This window comes from Hyperolius riggenbachi, chromosome 1 (genome assembly GCF_040937935.1).
Source record: "Hyperolius riggenbachi isolate aHypRig1 chromosome 1, aHypRig1.pri, whole genome shotgun sequence".
Lineage (NCBI taxonomy): Eukaryota > Metazoa > Chordata > Amphibia > Anura > Hyperoliidae > Hyperolius > Hyperolius riggenbachi.
In genome coordinates, this window is record NC_090646.1 from 256,040,706 (window position 1) to 256,063,877 (window position 23,172).

General features: G+C 44.2%; 1 protein-coding gene across 1 annotated transcript in view; it reads left to right on the top strand.

The window, feature by feature from the left end:
• Window positions 1–21,991, top strand: part of LOC137547633 (mucin-22-like) — a 37,031-nt gene extending 15,040 nt beyond the window's left edge. Inside the window, exons 4-6 of the mRNA XM_068271107.1 lie at window positions 8,500–8,556; window positions 10,838–10,924; window positions 19,655–21,991. Of these exons, the coding sequence (XP_068127208.1) occupies window positions 8,500–8,556; window positions 10,838–10,924; window positions 19,655–21,208 (1,698 nt within the window). The 3' untranslated portion in view covers window positions 21,209–21,991. The remainder of the gene's footprint in view (window positions 1–8,499; window positions 8,557–10,837; window positions 10,925–19,654) is intronic.
• The last annotated feature ends 1,181 nt before the right edge of the window (window positions 21,992–23,172 follow it).

Genomic DNA, 23,172 nt, shown 5'->3' on the forward strand with positions numbered 1-23,172 from the left:
CCCAGTATATGTAGGCAGGGGGTATATGTCCCCAGTATATGTAGGCAGGGGGTATATGTCCCCAGTATATGTAGGCAGGGGGTATATGTCCCCAGTATATGTAGGCAGGAGGTATATGTCCCCAGTATATGTAGCCAGGGTGTATATGCGCCAAGTATATGTAGCCAGGGGGTATATGCGCCCAGTATATGTAGCCAGGGGGTATATGCGCCCAGTATATGTAGGCAGGGGGTATATGTCCCAGTATATGTAGGCAGGGGGTATATGTCCCCAGTATATGTAGGCAGGGGGTATATGTCCCCAGTATATGTAGGCAGGGGGTATATGTCCCCAGTATATGTAGGCAGGGGGTATATGTCCCCAGTATATGTAGGCAGGGGGTATATGTCCCCAGTATATGTAGGCAGGGGGTATATGTCCCCAGTATATGTAGGCAGGGGGTATATGTCCCCAGTATATGTAGGCAGGGGGTATATGTCCCCAGTATATGTAGGCAGGGGGTATATGTCCCCAGTATATGTAGGCAGTAGGTATATGTCCCCAGTATATGTAGTCAGGGGGTATATATGCGCCCAGTATATGTAGCCAGGGGGTATATGTCCCCAGAATAGGTAGTCAGGTGTGTGTCCCAGCATGAAGGGAGCAGCGCAGTGGAGGGAGAGCTGTGAGCAGCGGTGGAGAAGGGGGGGCCATCTCCCCCCTCCTTCTCTCACCTCAGGTGCTCTCCCTCCCTCGCTGTCCCCTCCACAACTAATGTTCGTCCGGGTGGCTGGCAGCGGAGGGTGGGACTTACCTGCGTCTCGTCGCAGCGCCGGATGGATCTGCCGCTACTCTCTGGTCTAGTCCAGACCAGAGCAGCGGCTGCAGGACCCGAACTTCCGGCGCTGGAGCGAGACGGAGGTAAGTCCCGCCCGCCGTTGCCAGCCACCCGGACGAACATTAGTTGTGGAGGGGAGAGCGAGGGAGGGAGAGCACCTAAGGTGAGAGAAGGAGGGGGAGATGGCCCCCCTTCTCCACCGCTGCTCACAGCTCTCCCTCTACTCTGCGCTGCTCCCCCTCCCAAAAAAAAAAAAAACCCTGTAGCTCAGCTGGGCGCCCTCAGGGACCCGGCGCCCCGGGGCACCTGTCCTACTCCGACCCCCCCTAGCTCCGCGCCTGCATATTTGTCCCGCGGCCCTTATTTAGTTCACTTTTTCTACTAAAAGATAATTTTTTATCTCCTGTTTAAAATATTTTTGCAGCACTCTGCAATAGAAAAAGAACCAAATAGTTAATGAAAATACCCTACAAAATTATTCTGAGTATTTTCTTGCTTGCTGGTGGCTTAAAGGGTATTTTATTGATAAGGTGTGAAAATATCAGCTAGGAGAAAACTTATGAGAAAAGAATTGATAAAGGGCCATAGTCTTTTAGCCACAGCTGGCGACATGCATGTGCATCAGAGGCAGGCCCGGATTTCTGCAAAGGCCATAAAGGCTATGGCCTAGGGCGATAAAATCAGATAAGATCAGAAGGGCGGCATGACTTGGAGAGAGAAGAGGTCATATGTCAAAGTAAATCATCTCCTCTGTTCCCGCAGCGCAGCCAGCCAGCGCCCTGCTCTGCACGAATAGATGAATTCCAGAGTTCCCCAATCCCTGCACCTCTCACTTCCTGATGTGTTATAACAATCAGGATCAATCATAGCTGTCACCTGATGATCCAATTATGATCGACATACAGTACAAGTGGATGTGAGAAATACAAGGAATTTACATTACAAAGCAGATAAAACTAAGTTCCGCTGAGTTCTAATGCAGGCATTCACAAACATTTCTGCTAGTTTCTTTGCCTTCTTTTTTGCAGCTGTGACACTGACCCCAGCAGTTGTAAATTACACTTTCTTATCTAGGCCTAATTTATTGCTTTTTTTTCTTCCTAGCCAGTGATCTCGTCTCTGCTTAAGTTAACTCTTTCCTGACTTATTTTCTGTTCTTCAGCTCCGAGTCCGACCATCTATGAGAACTGCTGCAGCCTGGAATAAAAATGCTGTATGCTTCCCTTTCATTGCTAAACTGTCACTGTCACCTGAGTTGTTACTACCTCTATGCTAGTGTGTTTGGTTTGGCATCCTTCTGCTTTCCTGTAGCAGTAGAACATTGTACCATCTTAGCCATCAGCAAAAGCAGAGAGTTTTGAATCAGGATGATACCATTTATTTGCTTAAAAGAAAAAGAGTAATCGTTCTGCTAATAAACCTTCTTCAGACTTTGTTCCTGTATACTGTCAGTATGTTAGAGCACACCACCATATGTACATTCAGCATTTAAAAGAGATACGTAGATTTTTCAGCAAATATAAATAAATGTCATTCAGATGCTTTAAAGTGGAGCTGAACTCTTGCACAGGAAAGAAGGAAAACAGAGAAATGCACCCTGTATGTATTTAGAGAGCCTTTTGAATTCTTCCACATCTGTGTCTAATCACAAATTTGATATCTTCCCTGTGTCACCTGACTGCCACAGCATATAAGCTTATTTTAAAGCACAAGATGTTAATATATTTGCTTCCATGAAAGTAGGAATTAGACACACTGTCTATTTATTGCAGGATTTGTATCAGCTGTAACAAAGAAATGCTTTTTCTTTAAAGGTTATTATGTTGTTGCGTATCTTTTAGAGCAGAGAGGAAGTTCTGAGTTCAGGTCCACACTAATTACAACAGAACATCCAAAGTGGGTCTTGACAGGATGTTTGCTACTTACCTGTTCCACTGGCGTATTTAGACGGGGGTTCCGGATGTATGGAACCCCCCCTGAGACTCCTGTACCTTTAAAAAAAATTCCCTGAAATCGCTGAAGTGGGCAAGCTGGTAATCATACAAAGGCTTGCCTCCTGCAGGGTCTGTGGGAAAAACTCAGCTCTCTCACTATTGTAAAGACTGCATGTAGACAGCTACATAAGGTATTTCACAGGTTGAAAAGTTTTTGACAGTCTCTAAACTCCAGGAGGGCTGCCTGCAGCTTGTGTGAGAGGCTGACCATCCCTTACATCCTCCACACCCCTATAGACGGTATACCTATATCATTCCCCTATTCCCACAATCCTCCCCCTACTATGTTGTTAATGTTCTGTTTTTGCTTTGGCAATGCTAAATGTATTTGGTCCTGCCAATAAAGCTTTTTTTGGATTTGGCTGGCAGGGACAGGAGACACATTACAGGCAAGTAGGCTGTGTGATGTGGGACTGCAATACAGATACTCTCTCCACATTCACCATTGTTTCCCCCTCTTCCCCTAGTGCTGGCTGGAAGGGGGGCAATCTCCTCCCAGGCCCCCTTTCATTCAGTGATTTAGGACTGGTCTGGTGTCTGGTGTATTCAGGTTTGTTGTTGTAAGGCAATGTAAAATAATAGGCTAGCTGATAAAAGTGCAATTAGAGGTCAGGCAAGCTGGTAAATATCCACAGCATGATGCAGAGCTTGGCTGGAGGGTCCATTGGCAAAAATCTGTCTGGTCTCTCCTCATTGTTATAATGACTGCATGTGTGGATAAGGTGTTAAACAAGGTGAAAAGTTTTTTACAGTCCCTAGACTCCAGGAGGGCTGCTTTCTGACTTGTGTGAGAGACCAGCAGGGACATGAGACCTATTACAGGCAAGTAGCCTCTGTGTGATGTGGGACTGCAAAACAGATACCCTCTCTGCTCCATCTCAGGCTATTATCAGTCTCTCTCCACTCCTCCTCTCTCTGGGCTAGTGCACACCAAAATCACAATAGCAATTGCTAGCAATTAGTGAGTGCGATTTTGTGAAGCAATTTTCAGAGCGATTTCTGAATGAATCGCTCAAAAAAATGCTACATGCAGTATACTCGTGATTTTGAAAAAATCACAACGCTGCCGTGGGAACACCCTCATAGGGTAACATTAGCCAAGCGCTTTTTTGAAATAACTGTCGATTTGAAAAACGCTCAGAAGCCCTCTTGGTGTGCACCAGCCTCCTTCATTCACCTTTGTTTCCCTCTTCCCCTAGTGCTGGGTGTCTGTGTCTTCTTGTCATACAGGAAAGCTAAATAAAAGTGCAATCCTGGTGAGGCAAATTATTATTATTTAGTATTTATATAGTGCCGCAATCTTCCGCAGATGTATATATCCCTGCATCATATGGCTACCGCTTGCGCTATGTGACACTATGTGGCATATTCCACTGAATTGTCCAAACTAAGCCTATCTCCCGTTCCTCTCTCGGGGAGTTGTTCCAGCGCTGTCCCCTGTTCAAATTTGCTGCTACCAGAAGCCCTCAGAAACACTCATGTCCTTGAGTACTTCCAAAGATAGGCAGCTCCGTAATACGCCAGCACACTTTTGTGCATGGGCAGTATGGAGCCACCTGTATTCGGAAGCACTCGGGGACATAAGTACTTCTGGACCTTTCAGGAATCCCCCCCTTAAAAATCCTGCATTTGCCCCTGTGTTCTCTGTTTTAGATGGGCTTCTCTCCATTGCATTGCCCTGCCACCTGTTTGTGGCTCTGACTGCAGCCAGTCTCACAGAGGACAAAGAAGCAGCGCATGCTCTGGCCACTCGCGCTCCCTGTAATTTCCCGCTCCTGCCCAGATGTGCACAGCAACTGGGGCCAGTATAGTGTTATGCATTCTTGACAAGTACCGATCATACATCACCGTAATTTCTCAAGTATGCATGCCCAGAACACTATCGGCTGCTGTGCACATTCGAGCAGGAGCGCACATTTCCATTGTGAGGACAGAGCATCCACTGATTCTTTGTTCAATGAGGGGCACTGCAGCACTACTGAAATGAGCCCATTTAAACCAGTGATCGCTAGTCAGATAGTTGGACAGAATGTTTTTGGTGGTGGTGGTGGCGGGGGGGGGGGGAGGGGGGGCGCTTGGTGACAGCAGGCCTAGGGCACTAGTAAGTACAAATCCGGCCCTGATCAGAGGGCTAACCATGCACAGGTATGCTTGCAATCAGTTACAATTACCTTTATACATGGACCGGCATGCACTTTTTTTTGTGTCTGGCAATCTCTACATGTCAGGTACAGCATATAAACCTTCTCCAAGAAGTAGCTAGTTCTACTCTTGTTAAATAAGTGTTAGAAATTTAAGTCAAATACACAGTATATGGCCTCGTTATAAAATGGCAGACAGCCTTTTAACCTATTTGACTACAATAATGTAATTTTCATTTTCTCCACACCTATAAAAGTTGCAGTCACGGGTCACCTGAAAATATTGCCAGATTTCAGCAATTTTCCACATGAATGCCAAATTCCACTAAAAGACTGTTATTTAATGATACTTTAGTTACAATCACCATGCTTAATAAGTGAGGAATAAGCTAATCGCTAAATTGACTGGTCCACTTTCATTGTGGCCAAAATCATAGGGAACAATTGCGGACAGTGGTGTTTATTCAGAATAACTTTTTGTTAGTTAGCTGCAGATCACCAGATTAAGAAGCAGTGGTGCACAGCTGCAATAAAAGTCAGAGATGAGAGATGTTCAAATGAATGGTGCTTCAAATTAACACTTTAGGACAAATACAGTAAAGTGATCGCAACACTACAAAATCTCCCTTTTATAAATTTAGCATTCTAAATAGGTCCTAAGATATATTACCAATTATGATAAACTCCACTTTACAATCTCACCACAAGATGGCACTATTACAATGACATTACATTATTTGTGATGTCGGTTTTACAAGCCTACCATTATTCTAAGTACCAGAGTTACCTGCAAATCTTAAAGTGTACCAGAGACATTTTAAACTAAAAGTGTTATACATACCTGGGTCTTCCTCCAGCCCCATGTGCACGGATTGCTCCCACGCCGCTGTCCTCAGTCTTCTTCATCTTCGGTACCAAGTCTCCTAACTTCAGCCAGTCGTAGCCAGTCTGCGCAAGAGAAGTGCGCCCTCTACGTATCTTTCCGTCAGAAGACTGAGGACGGCAGCATGAGAGCGATCCGTGTGCATGGGGCTGGAGGAAGCCCCAGGTATGCTTAAAACTTTTACTTTAAAACGTCTCTTGTTTCCTTTAAGAATCCAAAGAAGCCCATACATCTGATGTGCCTGCATGCTCCCCCAAGTGTAAATTTGGCCCCAGCGGTGCCCGTGCAGTGTAAAAACTCATGCTGCCCCAACTCCTAATCCCCATCTGCCATCCACCCTGTGAGGCACCAGGCACGTGGTGGCGCTCAGTGCAATGGCAGACATGGGAGTCATAGTAGTGGGACAGGTGAGATATTACACTGCATCGAGGGGAGGGGGGGTTGGGATTTGGTACGACACAGAACTACTGCGAATAACAGAACTAGAGCTATGACCTGGCGAGGTGGGCCTCTGCACTTTTGGGGACCGGGAGGTGGAGCTGCGGCGAGGGGCATAGCGGCGGCTAGGGGCTGGAGGAAGCCCCAGGTAAGTAGATGTCCTTTTTTTAGGCAGCTGGGACATTCCCTTCACGGCTCGGTTTACATCAAGCCAGATTATAATCCTCCAGCCATAGAAATTAGTAACACAAGTATAGACCTAAAAAAGGAAAAAGTTTGCGCTTGTGTGGATGAATGTGTTGCTGCTAGAGGTGGGGTCGGCTCAGACCCAATGATGAAGGAGAAAATGTGTATAGTACCTCAGCGCAAAAAGGGGTGTGAAACTTGCCCCGGGCTATGCAAGCCCACTCGAGATGTAAGCAGATGATAGTACATTACCTTAATAGAGGTTACATCTAGCTGCTCAAATACTTGCTGTAATCCCGATCTCTGTATTTCAAGTAATCCCGATATCACAGCGGCGGGGGATAAGAGCTAGCTCGCTCTACCACTTCCTGTTTCCGGTCCGTCAAGCCCTACTGCCAGTACGGTGCGTGCTGCACTGCAATGTAGTTCCGTGCGCCAATAAAATCGCACCGGACAGCCTAAAAAAAGAGATAGGCAACATATAGTGCAGAGAGTAGCGAAATGAGTGGCCACCGCTTAGGAATCACTTGACAGATCAGAGCGCACGCCCTTCGACATCGAGAGCACGGCCGTGCTCGTTCTCTGTCCCCTTGGCACCTCCTATTTAAACAGCGGACAGGCAAACAGTTAGTAGCCTCTTCTGAAGCAGCCGCAAGCTGCGATCGCGTTAGGTACTCTCTGGAGTCCCCCTCTGGATATATTTTTGGGTAAGTGGTGCCTTTTATTCACAGCGTGATTTTTTCCTCTGACAGCATTTTTGCACAATAGCACGTTGCACTTTGTTTATAGTGGGATTTACTTTTGAAAACAGATATGAGGGTTATTTGTCCAGGCTGATTGGCTGAGGTTGTATCACAGCATTTTTATGATTCTATATGAATTTATTGTTTTTCCACCATTGTTTATGTGATTTGTGCACATGCTGTGTGTATGCGGGCACCCATGCTGTTGGGCATGGATGCGGGCATGCACACATCACTTTTGTTGATGTAATAATTTGCACGGAAGCACTTTATGTAGATAAAGGGATGTTATTTGCACAATTGTGTACACTATTTGGCACCTTGCCCTTTGAATTATATACTATTATAGTGTAATTTATCCTATTGTGATCCAGAGGTGGATAGTGCTGACAATAATCGGCACGTACCAGGAGACTATATTTTAATTGTTTTTATATATCTTGTTTGTTTGCTAATAAAGTTTGATAATTGATACATTTAGATCTAGAGTGTCCTTGAGATATTATTTATGGCTTAGATAGGTCCTCCTTTTTCTTTTTTGTGCTATAATCCTCCAGCCCGGAGCAGATGCATTTCCACCACAGGCTTCTGTTGGAAGCGCATTTGCTGTTCAGAGTTATCATGCAGCACAGTTTTTTTTGCGTTGCAGCTACCCCAACAGATCCTTAGCAGACTGACAAGTATGAACAGATCCTATTGATAAACAGGTTCTGTTTGCTTGTCAGTTCTTGAGATCTGTTGCGATCCACAAAAATGGACAAAAAAAATGCTGTTTTGCATTGCAGTGTGAACCAAGCCTTATATAAAAACCTTAGGTATGCAGACACAGAACATTTATACAAAACACTCGACCAGGATTGATAGGATTGGGTATATTGACAATCACACACTGGAACTGAGGCACAGTCCCTAACAGAAGCTCTTCCAAACAAATTAGAATGAGTGGTATTTAGAATAAAAAATAAAACTTTTTTCAGTGATTTATAAGAAGATCCTTTTGCCAGTTCTCAACATTGTACAATTCTCTGTACTGCCATTTCATCAAGTGACACAGAACACATGATGATATCACTGGTTTAATTGATTTAAGAAAAATAGCTACTGGTATTAAATGTTGCTCAGCATAAAATCATCCTTTTCCGATCATGGAAGAACTTTAATCCACATATTATAATTATGTATCAACCGTTAAACTAGAAAACTAGGCAGTGAGCCACCAAATGTTACAACATTAAATATATTGCATGTAGTAATATAATATATGTTAATAAAACTATTTTCTCCTTTATTTTTAAAGCAAGAACCTCCTACTGACACTGAAAAAAGAAAGCCTTGCTGTGTCGAAGCACCAAAAGTATGTACATGTTTTATGCATTATGTATCATTATAAATAGAGGATTACTGTATATTTAGAAAGAAGAACTTAAAAAAATAATGCAAATGACATTTTAAAGATATAGCTTTAATCTATTGGTTTTTTATTATGAGTACTATGCAAAATACATCATGTGTCTGATTTTCAAGCCCATCGATAGTTAAAATGAAAATCAGACAGCATATCTAGAGTTGGGAGTACGATGTACAGCTTTGGCTTATCTGCCAATACAGACCTTTTACATTGTGTAATGGTAAGTTTATGTTAGGTGGTGGTTCGAGCAGCAAAAATGATTCTTTCAAAAAAAAAGAAATGTTGATTTCCTGGTTAGGCAGGCCACCGACATAACTTACCAAATTATTGAGCGGAACTTTGTGGATTGTAATGCATGGACTATCTGAAAAAACACTCTACAAACTTACTGCATATATAGAAAAAATAAGGGAACACCGAGAGCCCAATATAGTGTAGTATGTACAATAATGGGTAATGAGAGGTATATAAATGAATATACTCACAAGTCAGGGTTACAGTATAGGTAACCACTGTATAGGCAGGTGAGGAGATTAGACCTGTCCTCACTCAGGATTAAGATGTCGCTCTCTGTAGATAGGGAGACGAAAAGGGGAATTCAACCCCTCCACCAGGGGTGGATGCTGATATTGTAAGGAGAACAGAGGCGCCAAAAGAATAAAATGTATTAAAAGCTTTAATCTCGGGAGGCAGTGGTGGACTCATCTTCCCGAAGTAGACATAATACCGTCAATTTTAATACAAAAAAGTTTATATATATACTCCAATAAACAGTGCAACATGTTTCGCAGGTGTATTCCTGCTTCTTCAGGCAATAACAAATAGGAGTACACACAGTACAGTCTCAAGGTCACGATAAGCGCGAGGCGCCCAACAAACAAACGGCAACTCTAAGTGTAAACTGCTTAATATAGAGTTTTCACAGTAAAAACATCATAAAAAATAGCATAAAAACAAAACTTACATATGGGGCCCATGCAATAGGAACCCCGAGAAAGTTGCACGCGTGTATGGGTCAGCAGTAAAGGTGCCGCCTGTCTCCTACCCGACCGGTTTCGCAAACTAGCATCATCAGGCATCACTGATGACGCTAGTTTGCAAAACCGGTCGGGAAGGAGACAGGTGGAACCTTTATACTGTCCTTTACTGCTGACCAATACAAGCGTGCAACTTTCTCAGGGTTCCCATTGCATGGGCCCCATATGTAAGTTTTGTTTTTATGCTATTTTTTATGCTGTTTTTACTATGAAACTCTATATTAAGCGGTTTACACTTAGAGTTGCCGTTTGTTTGTTTTTTTATGATGTTTACTACTGATATACATTAGTGAGATGAATCATTGTTCAATTAGTGAATCCTGGACAGACTGTTGCTTCTTGATGTCCTACCAAATTGTTGATACAACCTTATAGTGTGGGTTGTCACCAGTATCCATGAATGCAGAGCTGTATGCCGTGACCCCAGTATTTATTGTGGTGGAGATTTGCCTGCTCTTATTCTTTGTTGAAGACTCGTCTTCTGTTTTTGGGCTCTGCGCTGATCATTTATAATTTATGTGTTATTGTGCTTAACTGCAGCATGTCATGTGAGAACATTAACCTCTTCCTGACCGCCTAATGCCGATAGGCGTCGGGAAGGTGGCAGCCCCAGGACCACGTAACGCCTAAAGGCATCAAGTTCTGGGGTTGGGTTTTGCACAATGCGCACGCATCCCCGCTTGAATGACGGAGCTCCGCTCCATCACCAGTCTACCAGCAGCGATCGCCACTAGGAGACTGTTAGATGGCTCAAGCAAAGTAAATTGTCGGGTGCTGTGCGATCATTCCAAAACGTGGGGCAGGGGTGCATCCTCACAAGTTTGCCTCGGGCAGCAAAAAGTCTAGAGCCGGCCCAGCTTGCTAAACCCTTTCACGAGTTTCTCTACTGTTACCCTCAAGCTTAACTCAAAACTCAAGCACACATCTTTGCCATACTTACACAAGAACCATGAAAACATGTCTTGTATACTGTTCACACTCACATTTCATCTAGGAATAATGACACTTTTATTACTTTTAAATCAGGTGTATATAGATACCGTACAACAGTTCCTTCTTAACAATATGTGAGAGTGCAGGCTAGTGTTGTACCTTATTTTATGGTTAAACTTGATTAATGTATGTCTTTTTTCAACCTCAGCTACTATGTACTATGTAATTATGTAACAATTTTCTTTTTCTCTTTCTAGTTGCTGTTTAAGGGATATGATTCCAAGCATAATATCAATGTATACTTGTTTCAGTTTCCACCACTGGGGTCAAAACCTAAAGCAAAGGTAAGAATCTTCTTAAATGATTTATGAAAAATGTGATGAGTGATGACTAGGCAAATGAATATGTGGGGTAGGAGGAGTGTGATGTGCATAATGCGAAGGCATACTTTGTTTCTACTAAGTTATAAATTCACAATGCAGTCACTTTATACATATCATACATCTATTACTCTCACATTCTTTGTTTCTACTGATGGTAAGGAACTGAAGATATTCATAGCAATGGATATCATACCTCTTTCCATAACAGTAATGCAAGATTATGTCCTTTTGCTAAATATTTCTGCCTTTAGTGCTAAAGCCCACACATGCAAGAATGAGTGCAGTTCCACAGAATGTTTGCAACTGGCATGTAGTGTCTAGTGCACATGTGTTACATGACTGTTGCTCATGCATAAAACCATGGAGATAACCAGCTCTTCTAATTTCCATGACTGACATGAATCGTGTATAGAGCATAAACCATGCGGGCAGTGTACACAGCTACTCTCAGGATGTTACTCCGAGTAGGGTTAGAAAAATAAGCATGGCCTCAATATGTAAACATCCTTTTTTGGAAATCTGGGCTGGACAGGATGCATGATGCATAGTGCCACTATAAAACACAGGCCTTGATGAAGGGGTGAAGGGAAAGGTGCAGTGTAATATCAAATGTTGCAATGTTCTACTGTATGTGCCAGTTTAAAGGGAACCAGAGAGGAATGAACACTAAAAATAGGAAAAGCTTTTATACATACCTGGGGCTTCTTCCAGCCCCATAAGCCTGGATCGCTCCCACGCCGCCATCCTCCACTTCCTCTATCGCCGGGTCCCGTCACTTCCGGCGGACGCAACCAATTTTCTGCATGCACAGGGGCTCCCTCCATACCCTTACGCATGTGGCTGCACAGTATGCAGCCGCACGCGTAAGGATATGGAGGGAGCCCCTGTGACGCGGAAAATTGGCCGCGTGCTTACTCCGACTGGCTGACTGGCCGAGAGTACGGGACCCGGTACCGGCGGATACAAGCAGCAGAGGACGGCGGTGTGGGAGCGATCCAGGCTTATGGGGCTGGAGGAAGCCCCAGGTATGTATAAAAGCTTTTCCCCCAACATATCTGGTTCTCTTTAAAGAGGAACTTCAGCCTAAACAAACATACTGTCATTAACCACTTGAGGACCTAGGGCTTTACACCCCTTAAGGACTGGCCACTTTTTTTCCATTCAGACCACTGCAGCTTTCATGGTTTATTGCTCGCTCATACAACCTACCACCTAAATGAATTCTGGCTCCTTTTCTTGTCACTAATAAAGCTTTCTTTTGGTGCTATTTGATTGCTCCTGCGATTTTTACTTTTTATTATATTCATCAAAAAAGACATGAATTTTGGCAAAAAATGATTTTTTTAACTTTCTGTGCTGACATTTTTCAAATAAAGTAAAATTTCTGTATACATGCAGCGCGAAAAATGTGGACAAACATGTTTTTGATAAAAAAAAACCCATTCAGTGTATATTTATTGGTTTGGGTAAAAGTTATAGCATTTACAAACTATGGTGCAAAAAGTGAATTTTCCCATTTTCAAGCATCTATGACTTTTCTGACCACCTGACATGTTTCATGAGGGGCTAGAATTCCAGGATAGTATAAATACCCCCCAAATGACCCCAATTTGGAAAGAAGACATCCCAAAGTATTCACTGAGAGGCATAGTGAGTTCATAGAAGATATTAATTTTTGTCACAAGTAAGCGGAAAATGACACTTTGTGACAAAAAAAAAAAGTTTCCATTTCTTCTAACTTGCGACAAAAAAAATGAAATCTGCCACGGACTCACCATGCCCCTCTCTAAATACCTTGAAGTGTCTACTTTCCAAAATGGGGTCATTTGTGGGGTGTGTTTACTGTCCTCGCATTTTGGGGGGTGCTAATTTGTAAGCACCCCTGTAAAGCCTAAAGATGCTCATTGGACTTTGGGCCCCTTAGCGCAGTTAGGCTGCAAAAAAGTGCCACACATGTGGTATTGCCGTACTCAGGAGAAGTAGTATAATGTGTTTTGGGGTGCATTTTTACACATACCGATGCTGGGTGGGAGAAATATCTCTGTAAATGACAATTTTTTAATTTTTTTTACACACAATTGTCCATTTACAGAGATCTTTCTCCCACTCAGCATGGGTATGTGTAAAAATACACCCCAAAACACATTATACTACTTCTCCTGAGTACGGCAATACCACATGTGTGGCACTTTTTTGCACCCTAACTGCGCTAAGGGGCCCAAAGTCCAATGAGTACCTTTAGGATTTCACAGGTCATTTTGAGAAATTTAGTTTCAAGACTACTCCTCACGGTTTAGGGCCCCTAAAATGCCAGGACAGTATAGGAACCCCACAAATGACCCCATTTTAGAAAGAAGACACCCCAAGGTATTCCGTTAGTAGTACGGTGAGTTCATAGAAGATTTTATTTTTTGTCACAAGTTAGCGGAAAATGACACTTTGTGAAAAAAACCAATAAAAATCAATTTCCGCTAACTTGTGACAAAAAATAAAATCTTCTATGAACTCACCGTACTACTAACAGAATACCTTGGGGTGTCTTCTTTCTAAAATGGAGTCATTTGTGGGGTTCCCATACTGTCCTGGCATTTTAGGGGCCCTAAGGTATTCCGTTAGGAGTATGGTGAGTTCATAGAAGTTTTTACTTTTTTGTCACAAGTTAGCGGAAATTGATTTTAATTGTTTTTTTTTTCACAAAGTGTCATTTTCCGCTAACTTGTGACAAAAAATAAAATCTTCTATGAACTCACCATACTCCTAACGGAATACGTTTGGGTGTCTTCTTTCTAGAATGGGGTCATTTGTGGGGTTCCTATACTGCCCTGGCATTTTAGGGGCCCTAAACCGTGAGGAGTAGTCTTGAAACCAAATGTCGCAAAATGACCTGTGAAATCCTAAAGGTACTCATTGGACTTTGGGCCCCTTAGCGTACTTAGGGTGTAAAAAAGTGCCACATATGTGGTACCGCCGTACTCAGGAGAAGTAGTATAATGTGTTTTGGGGTGTATTTTTACACATACCCATGCTGGGTGGGAGAAATATCTCTGTAAATGACAATTGTTTGATTTTTTTTACACACAATTGTCCATTTACAGAGAGATTTCTCCCACCCAGCATGGGTATGTGTAAAAATACACCCCAAAACACATTATACTACTTCTCCTGAGTACGGCGATACCACATGTGTGACACTTTTTTGCAGCCTAGGTGCGCTAAGGGGCCCAACGTCCTAATCACAGGTCATTTTGAGGCATTTGTTTTCTAGACTACTCCTCACGGTTTAGGGCCCCTAAAATGCCAGGACAGTATAGGAACCCCACAAGTGATTTTACGGGCCCAAAACCGTGAGTAGTCTGGAAACCAAATGTCTCAAAATGACTGTTCAGGGGTATAAGCATCTGCAAATTTTGATGACAGCTGGTCTATGAGGGGGCGAATTTTGTGGAACCGGTCATATGCAGGGTGGCCTTTTAGATGACAGGTTGTATTGGGCCTGATCTGATGGATAGGAGTGCTAGGGGGGTGACAGGAGGTGATTGATGGGTGTCTCAGGGGGTGGTTAGAGGGGAAAATAGATGCAATCAATGCACTGGGGAGGTGATCGGAAGGGGGTCTGAGGGGGATCTGAGGGTTTGGCCGAGTGATCAGGAGCCCACACGGGGCAAATTAGGGCCTGATCTGATGGGTAGGTGTGCTAGGGGGTGACAGGAGGTGATTGATGGGTGTCTCAAGGTGTGATTAGAGGGGGGAATAGATGCAAGCAATGCACTGGCGAGGTGATCAGGGCTGGGGCCTGAGGGCATTCTGAGGGTGTGGGCGGGTGATTGAGTGCCCTAGGGGCAGATAGGGGTCTAATCTGATAGGTAGCCGTGACAGGGGGTGATTGATGGGTAATTAGTGGGTGTTTAGTGTAGAGAACAGATATAAACACTGCACTTGGGAGGTGATCTGACGTCGGATCTGCGGGCGAACTATTGGTGTGGGTGGGTGATCAGATTGCCCGCAAGGGGCAGGTTAGGGGCTGATTGATGAGTGGCAGTGACAGGGGGTGATTGATGGGTGGCAGTGCCAGGGGGTGATTGATGGGTGGCAGTGACAGGGGGGTGATTGATGGGTGATTGACAGGTGATCAGTGGGTTATTACAGGGAAGAACAGATGTAACTAATGCACTGGCGAATTGATAAGGGGGGGGTCTGAGGGCAATCTGAGCGTGTAGGCGGGTGATTGGGTGCCCGCAAGGGGCAGATTAGGGTCTGATCTGATGGGTAACAGTGACAGGTGGTGATAGGGGGTGATTGATGGGTAATTAGTGGGTGTTTAGGGTAGATAACAGATGTAAACACTGCACTTGGGAGGTGATCTGACGTCGGATCTGCGGGCGATCTATTGGTGTGGGTGGGTGATCAGATTGCCCGCAAGGGGCAGGTTAGGGGCTGATTGATGGGTGGCAGTGACAGGGGGTGATTGATGGGTGATTGACAGGTGATTGACAGGTGATCAGGGGGATAGATGCATACAGTACACAGGGGGGGGGGGGTCTGGGGAGAATCTGAGGGGTGGGGGGTGATCAGGAGGGGGCAGGGGGCAGGGGGGGGGATAAAAAAAAATAGCGTTTACAGATAGTGACAGGGAGTGATTGATGGGTGATTAGGGAGGTGATTGGGTGCAAACAGGGGTCTGGGGGGTGGGCAGGGGGGGGTCTGAGGGGTGCTGTGGGCGATCTGGGGCAGGGGGGGGAGAAATACACTTTGTATGCGGCGATCGCGGGGTTAACATCCCGCCGGCGCTTCCGTATGGCCGGCGGGATGTTGCGGCGGGTGAGTGGAGGCAGGCGCCGGCGGAGCGTCACGGATGACGCGATCGCTCCGCCCATGCCCTTATGGGCCTTTGGGCATGAGCTGGTCCTTGCGGGCTCCACTTCCCGGCCGCCCCTGTGCGTTAGGCGGTCGGGAAGTGGTTAAGTTACAGTAGTTATTATGTTAATTAAAATAGATAGGTAATATAATCTCTTACCCACCCTGTTTTAAAAGAACAGGCAAATGTTTGTGATTTCATGGGGGCAGCCAACTTTTTGGTTGAAAGGAGGTGACAGGGAGCATGAGACTGTGTCCTGATCACCCCTCCCAGTTGCAAGGCAACGAGAACAACAACATAGGAAATCCCATCATGCTTTGCACAGCAACAGGAGAAAAATGCCTGGGCAGTTGTTTTTTTATGTGCCAGTGTAATGAGGGTGGATGCAGTGCCATACTGTATGTGCCAGTGTAATGAGGGAGGATACAGTGCCATACTGTATGATGAGCGTAATGACGTAATTACGATTTCGCGAAATTTCACGTAATTAGTGTAATTGCGATTATGGCCGTAAGTACATAATCGTAATGTAGAAGGATTTCGCGAAATTTCGCGTAAGCGTAATTTTTCGCGTAATTTTCGCATCACTGTGGGTATTACGAAATTAATGCGTATGGCCATGCTCCCAAGCGGAAAAGTTGACGCATGGATCAATGTTAGGTAGCCGCCGACTTTAAGGGTTAATAGCAAAGCCCCCTTAAATGCTAAGAGCCTCAAATTTGGAGAATGTATTAAGGAGATCAGAAGGAATAAGAGGAAAAAAATTTTTTTCAAAAAGACCTTATAGTTTTTGAGAAAATCGATGTTAAAGTTTCAAAGTAAAAATGTATACAGTTAAAAACCCGCCGACTTTAACGGTTAATAGCAAAGCCTGCTTAAAGTTTAGGAACACCAAATTCCTAGGGTAAATTAAGGGGATCAGTGGGAATAAGAGGAAAACATTTTTTTCAAAAAGACCTTATAGTTTTTGAGAAAATCGATTTTTAAGTTTCAAGGGCAAAAATGTCTTTTAAATGCGGAAAATGTCAGTTTTTTTTTGCACAGGTAACAATAGTGTATTATTTTCAGAGATTCCCCCAAGTGGGAAGAGTTTTACTTACTTCGTTCTGAGTGTGGGAAATATAAAAAAAAAATGACGTGGGGTCCCCCCTCCCAGACCTCTTTAACCCCTTGTCCCCCATGCAGGCTGGGATAGCCAGAATGCGGAGCACCGGCCGCGTGGGGCTCCGCACCCTGACTATACCAGCCCACATGGTCCATGGATTGGGGGGTCTCGGAAGGGGAGGGGCAGCCAAGCTTTCCCCTCCCCCTCCGAGCCCTTGTCCAATCCAAGGACAAGGGGCTCTTCTCCACCTCCGATGGGCGGTGGAGGTGGAGGCCGCGATTTCCTGGGGGGGGGGGTTCATGGTGGAATCTGGGAGTCCCCTTTAAAAAGGGGTCCCCCAGATGCCCACCCCCCCTCCCAGGAGAAATGAGTATACACAAACACTTAGAAAAAGTATTTTAATTGAACAAAAAACATAACCACGAAAAAAGTCCTTTAATATTCTTAATTAACCAATAATACTTACCTGTCCCTTTAAATAAATGATCCCTCGCAATATCCTCGGAAATGTTCTATCAGTTACAATGTAACAAAGTTATTACAATGTAACAACTTTGTTACATTGTAACTACGCCGCACCCGACGTCACTCGCCGCTCACCCGCCGCATACGCGTCCGTGCAGGACGCTAAGTCCCCGCTGGCCCCCGCTGTCCACCCCGCCCACATCTGTCACCCACATGTCACCCACATGTGGGTGACATGTGGGTGACATGTGGGAGAGGCGGGGAGGGCAGCGGAGCCGGTGGAACTTAGCGTCCTGCACGGAGTCCGGACCCGACAGAGCTCTGAGCTATATAGCTCAGAGCTCTCTAAGCATCTTTGTATTTGGGCTCCAAGGAGCCCCATTGGTCCTTAGCAGACCAATGGGGTTCCTTCAAATCAGAAGGAACCCCATTGGTCTGCTAAGGACCAATGGGGCTCCTTGGAGCCCAAATACAAAGATGCTTAGAGAGCTCTGAGCTATATAGCTCAGAGCTCTGTCGGGTCCGTGCAGCACGGACGCGTATGCGGCGGCTGAGCGGCGAGTGGCGTCGGGTGCGGCGTAGTTACAATGTAACAAAGTTGTTACATTGTAATAACTTTGTTACATTGTAACTGATAGAACATTTCCGAGGATATTGCGAGGGATCATTTATTTAAAGGGACAGGTAAGTATTAATGGTTAATTAAGAATATTAAAGGACTTTTTTCGTGGTTATGTTTTTTGTTCAATTAAAATACTTTTTCTAAGTGTTTGTGTGTTTATTTACTTTTAACTCTTAAAGGAAATGGGTAAGGGGTACAAGTACCTCTATACTAATTTCTCCTGGGAGGGGGGGTGGGCATCTGGGGGACCCCTTTTTAAAGAGGACTCCCAGATTCCACCATGAACCCCCCCCCCCCAGGAAATCGCGGCCTCCACCTCCACCGCCCATCGGAGGTGGAGAAGAGCCCCTTGTCCTTGGATTGGACAAGGGCTCGGAGGAGGAGGGGAAAGCTTGGCTGCCCGTCCCCTACCGAGACCCCCCAATCCATGGACCATGCGGGCTGGTATAGTCAGGGTGCGGAGCCCCACGCGGCCGGTGCTCCGCATTCTGGCTATCCCAGCCTGCATGGGGGACAAGGGGTTAAAGGGGTCTGGGAGGGGGGACCCCACGTCGTTTTTTTTTTATATTTCCCACACTCAGAACGAAGTAAGTAAAACTCTTCCCACTTGGGGGAATCTATGAAAATAATACACTATTGTTATCTGTGCAAAAAAAACTGACATTTTCCGCATTTAAAAGACATTTTTGCCCTTGAAACGTAAAAATCGATTTTCTCAAAAACTATAAGGTCTTTTTGAAAAAAATGTTTTCCTCTTATCCCCACTGATCCCCTTAATATACCCTAGGAATTTGGTGTTCCTAAACTTTAAGCAGGCTTTGCTATTAACCGTTAAAGTCGGCGGGTTTTTAAATGTATACATTTTTACTTTGAAACTTTAACATCGATTTTCTCAAAAACTATAAGGTCTTTTTGAAAAATGTTTTTTTCCTCTTTTTCCTCCTGATCTCCTTAATATATTCTCCAAATTTGAGGCTCTTAGCATTTAAGGGGGCTTTGCTATTAACCCTTAAAGTCGGCGGCTTTTTTATATTATACGGAGCGTTACGGTTTAACGCGAAATTACGGTAGCGTTTAATGCGAAATTACGGCATGAACGAAACGCGAAATTACGCGTTGAAAATTACGCTTACGGTATTTTCTATTACGATTTTAATGGCAATTACGCTACCGTAATTTCGCATCGTAATCGCAAATTTCGCATGCGTAATTATAGTAATGCGAAATTACGAAAATTTCGCCTCAACTCTAAGTGTAATGAGGGAGGATGCAGAGTCATACATTGTGTGCCAATGTTATATATCACTGCTCATAGCTCATCAGGAGTGAATTGAAACTAGCCCTCCAGCCCTCTCCCCTGCCCAGTTGCCTTCTCTACGTACTTCAGCTTGCTTTCCTCACTGTGTGTCCAGGTATCTTCAGCCAGTTCTCGAAGCCCTCTGTCCGCATTCTAGTGCCAGCTCTCTCTCCTTCCTGCATTATTAAAATCAGGTGGTAGTCTGACCTGCAAAGCATGATATAGTAACTAGTGCCTGCCCCTCTTGTGTCACTCTGATGACAATCTGCACTGTGGAATGGAATAGTGTATTTCCATTTGTACAATGTTTTCTAAGCTGACTTTCTGTTTTGTTTCATTTGATTAAGGTGAAGGATGAAAATGGAGGATATCAAAGTGATACTGAATCCGAGGTTAAAGGAGATGGAACTCCAAATGCTCCCAGTGGCAGTGGAGAGACAAATGGCCATTCAGCTGTTGAAACTAATACACCTGTTTATGCTCAGGGCAGTGATGTGCTTGGTAAAACAGTGAGCAGCCTCATTGATAGTACCTACAACTCAGGGGGTGAACACAAGAAAAATATTTTGGTGTTTTCAGGAACATCTATGAGCAGTAACCCAGGCAATATTCGTAGACATACCTCAGTTCTTTCTACCCATAGTGCTCCAAGAAAGAATGACTCTGAAGAATATAAAACAGAGATTAATACATCACACAGTAGTTCTATGAATGAAGCAGTAAATAGTGTTACTAATGATGACTTCAACACTGAGAGTACACAGCAAAAGGCAGACTTAGCATCTTCAAACACTCCTGTAAATAGTACACTAGCCAGTATCAATGGACATGTTTCAGATCTTGCCATCAACAGTGGTTCAAAAACCACTGCAAAAAATGACATTGAAGTATATGGAACAGCAAACAATCCCACACACGACACCACTGATGCGGGAGATACACAGAAAACGTCTTGGTTTTCAAGAACACCTGTATATGGTACACCAGTGAGTGTTAATGGACATGCCTCAGAAGTGTCTGCCAATAGTTTTCTAGAAACCACTGAAATAAATGACATTGAGGTATATGGGACCGGGAGTGATGAATCAGTAAATAATGTCACTCCTACACCAGAGGCCAGTTTTATAAATGTCACGTATGGTGCAGAGGCTGAACAAATAACTGATTTAGGGTTTTCAAATGATCATGTGAACAGTACACCAGACAGTCTTGGAAGACCTGCCTCAGATCTTTCCACTAGTACTGGTCCAATAGCTACTGGAAAAACTAATATTAAAGAGTATGATGCTGCTCACGAATCTAATATGACAGCGACAAACGGAGCAAAAACTAAACTTGGCAGTGAGGAAGGGATGGTGAATGTACACAGTGATGTTGGCGGATATTACAGTACAGGAGGAATTACTCCTACTGACTTTCCGATCTATGACGATAAAGAGGTAACTACACCAGATCCTAATGTACAATTTCCCTACAAAGACACAGAGACAGATAACTTACCTGAGTGCATTATCACTGACAACAAGTGTCGGGATCCCTCCACACACACAGACGGCCAACAAGTAACCGATTCAACAGCCCGCAAAGAGACCACTGGAATGAACGTCAGTCCCAGTGAACATGAAAGTGTAACACTGAAAATTAAAGACCAGAGCGGCATATCAGATGGGGGACACCAAAAGATGATCATATCAGTTAAAGAAAAAAGCCGCAAACAACCCAGCCAACCTAAGAAGAGGAATAAAAAGTTACCAACAATATACAGCAACGGTAGGAACACTAAAATTAGCAGCAAATACAGACAGCTATATCAACAACATTATAGAGGTCATTCTCGTTACTTTCATTTTAGACACAGTTCATCAGAAAGTGAAAGTGATAGCAGTCAAAGACTAGACTAAGATAGCAAATAACTGGTACTACAGGATATACCATGGCACACTGGCAATTCCCTTGTTGGTAGTGCGTCACTAGTAACTTTGAAATTATACTGCACAGCATTTCTAGCAACAAACTGATTTGTCACTTCATCACTAGTGAGTTAAAGCCCTGGTTCACCCTCCCATATTTTTCATTCTTAGAAGAGGTGAATAGAACACTGTGCCATTGTCTGCACCACAATTTGCATGTTTGCTACAGCTGTTCCAAAAAAACTCCCTTTTGAAAAGCCAGTCACATGACCTAGATATCTCTCTACAATATATGGTCCTGCCAGAAGAGTGGGAGATACTTCCTTGGCACAGAGCTATCACCTGATCCAGTCCACCTCCTTCTCCTGCTGAGAGAGACCAATTCGTTGTGGCCAGCACTGCAGCTACAGTTCTGTGTGTGTAGAATTACACAATGAGCAGGGGGAACTGGACAGGAATTGAAGAGAAGAAGCTTTTGATCTCAAGATGCAGTGCTAGCCACAAAATTCGATACCTCAGTAGCAGCATAGAAGAGATGGTTAACTCTGTGCTCAGGTGCAAGAAATAAATAGTGGACCCCTCCCAGCTCATCACAGACTACCTCACAAGGGTGATGGTGGAATGGAACTTTGCTCAGTCCAGTCAAGCAGCATCTGACATGGGTACAAGAAGACACCATGACAAACCCAGCCGGCCAAGTAATAGAAAAAATAGAAAAATAATGATAGAGTAATTGTTAATATATAATATAAAAACCTTGTACATGTATCTATGCTCCCCATTATTTGTTTTGTACTATGCACAGTGCTACAGAAGATGTTGGTGCTGTATAAATAAATAATTATGATAATAATAGTAATATATTACTCACAATATGCATAAAAATAACATGAGCCTGAGCTTGGGTTTCAAGCAAGAAGAATTTTAACTACCAGCAGAAAGCGATTGCTGGTGCCTGTGACATCATTCACATTGTTGTGAGCATTGGGGTGACTTTTGCTAGTGGCACATTACAAGGAAGGGTATGAACCTAAATCAAACACTCCTAGACCTAGTTACAAATAGTCAGCAAAATGTAAAGGAACCAATTCACATGAAACTGATGGATATAACACAACACCTTCCATATATCCATAGACATACATGAAAGCCCCAAAGCTGTGACAGGGCAAATTTCCGTTAGGGCCTTAAACTGAATCGATTTTATGGGGAAAATGAATGCAGTAGGTTTGTGTTTTAGCAAAAATGCAAACGCACTGGTGGGGATGAAGTTAAGGATTCCTTATGGACAACTGTGTGCAGTTGTGGGTCACTGTGGAACTGCCACTGCATGCACCTAAGGCCTCATTCCCACCAGGCACTATGTACCAGTTGCAGATCTGCAGTGAGCTGCATGCAGTTCTCCATAAAGAACCATTTATCACACATACCTCCCAACCATTCTGATTGGCCCAGGGCTGTCCCTGGTTAGGAGGTATGGTCCCAAGTCCCTCGGCAGTCTGCCCTTTGTGTGACGCCATCCTGTACTCTATCGTGCCCAATATGTAAAGCAAAGTATGTGAACAGTGGAAGCAGTGACCAGGTGATGTGTGCCCTTCTCTCACCTCTCTCTCTAGTGCACAGTGTCTCTTACTGCATCATGTGATGATTACATACCACAAACACCACCATGGAAGCTATACTGGGGATGGAGGGGGAAACCCCTAGACCACCAGGGAAGCTATATAGGGGAGGACACCTAGATAGCAGGGAACTGTAAAGGTGGGTGCAAATCACATGAAAACTGGAGCGTGGCTAAAGGTGAGGCAGAGAGGGTCCAAGTGTTCCTCTTTGCTGGCTCCAAAAGTTGGGAGGTATGATCTCATTCCCACCAGTGCTGCTCTTTCCTCACAAACAGATAGAAAATAGATTTCGGGGGGGAGTGTGAAAAACACAAAGCATACCGTTAAGATTGC